This window comes from Pinus tabuliformis, chromosome 9, assembly GCF_031772625.1.
Source record: "Pinus tabuliformis cultivar Carrire ecotype Pingquan chromosome 9, CPIR1, whole genome shotgun sequence".
In the NCBI taxonomy this organism is placed as follows: Eukaryota; Viridiplantae; Streptophyta; class Pinopsida; order Pinales; family Pinaceae; genus Pinus; species Pinus tabuliformis.
The window spans coordinates 2,006,070,815-2,006,072,387 of record NC_142307.1 but is presented as its reverse complement, the minus strand read 5'-3'; the positions used below and the strand labels follow the sequence as shown (position 1 = coordinate 2,006,072,387).

Sequence of the window (1,573 nt, the reverse complement as noted above, 5' to 3'; positions counted from 1 at the left end):
AGAATACACTTGCTCCCTGCACTTGGTCAAATAGATCGTCAATGCGTGGTAAGGGATATTTATTTTTGACAGTCAGTTTATTTAACTAACGATAATCAATGCATAACCTCAAGGTTCTATCCTTCTTTTGCACAAACAACACGGGGGCTCCCTAAGGGGATACACTGGGGCGAATGTATCCTTTATCCAGAAGTTCCTAAAGCTACATTTTGAGTTCTGTTAGCTTAGGGATACTCATGCGGTAAGGAGCTCTTGAAACAGGAGTTTCTCCTGGTATCAATTCAATGGTGAAATCAATGTCACGCTTAGGTGGCAATCTAGGAATGGATTCAGGGAACACATCCCTGAAGTCCTGGATTACAGGAATATCTTCCAGGGAAGTCATCTTACTCTTTGAATTGGTATATCCTACTTGGACGACATAAACCTGAAAACCCTTCCTAATACATCTTCCCAACTGGTTGGCAGAAATAGGGTGTAGCTTAATATTTTTCAGGATCACGTAAGATAACTTACAGATTACTTTTTTACAGTTGACTATGGACCAACGCCCTTCCAACCAATCCATCCGTATTAGTACATCATAGGACCCTAAAGGGAGCACATTAAGGTCAACATGGATTGATTGTCCTGAAACTGTTATAGGATAGCGTTCTGTTTTCACAGATACTCTTCTTTTCATCCCTGTGGCTAGTTGGACTAACCAAGGTTTCTTAAACTTTCTGCTTTGCAGTTGGCATTTCTCTACCACTTTAGGACTTATATAGCTTAAGCTAGCACCTGGATCAAATAAAACAAAAACAGGTTGATTAGTAATCATACCTTCACATTTGATCATGGTGGGCTGGTATTCTGCTTGATGATCATCTAGAGTAGCGTTAATTCTGGGCATGCTCCTTGCTACGTCTCCAACTGTGGAGGCCTCTTGCATATTTGAAAGTTGTTCTGTTCTGGCCCTGTGCGGGCAATTTTTGTAGTAATGGGATTCTCCACATCCCCAACATTGCAGAGGTTGTTTTAGTTGCTAGTCATTTATAGGTTTATTGACTCCCTCCAACTGTCTATTCTCGGGGTATGTTATAACTTTTGGCTGGTTCCTTGGAAATTTGTTGAATATCATTTGCTATATATTCTTTCCATTAGTGTTCTTTATCTGCCTTCTTGGAGGTAAATTCTTTCCTTTTCTGCTTATTGCCCCTTTGGACCCTTCATTCTTCTGTCTCATTTGCTGGTAACAGATGCAGGCTTTTCGAACTGCATCATCCATTGTCCTCGGATAGTCAAATTCTAATTTTTCCTTCATAAAATTGGGTAGACTGCTAATAAATCGTTGAATCTTGGCTTTTTCTTCTTGCATATACGGAACATATTGTAATAGGGAAGTAAATCGCTTTACGTATTCATCCATGGTCAAGGTTCCCAACCTTAGTTCATGGAATTCCTTTGCCTTTTCATCATAGTACCGCTCCGTTAGATACTTATCCTTGAAAAGCTTCTAAAATTCCTGCCACATAACTTGTTCCTCATTATTTTTTCTCACAGATTTGATTTCCTCCCACCAAAGGGTGGCCTT

The 1,573-nt window shown here is 39.9% G+C and overlaps 1 protein-coding gene across 1 annotated transcript; it reads right to left on the bottom strand.

The window, feature by feature from the left end:
• Positions 1-202: 202 nt before the first annotated feature.
• Positions 203-931, bottom strand: LOC149157081 (uncharacterized). The gene has a single exon (XM_089444966.1). It carries the CDS (start codon positions 929-931, stop codon positions 203-205), a length of 729 nt encoding a protein of 242 aa, XP_089301092.1.
• Between the last annotated feature and the right edge of the window lie 642 nt (positions 932-1,573).

Bases quoted from the DNA above. Each gene is read 5' to 3' on its own strand.
- LOC149157081 (XM_089444966.1), bottom strand. From the start codon at position 931: ATGCAAGAGGCCTCCACAGTTGGAGACGTAGCAAGGAGCATGCCCAGA.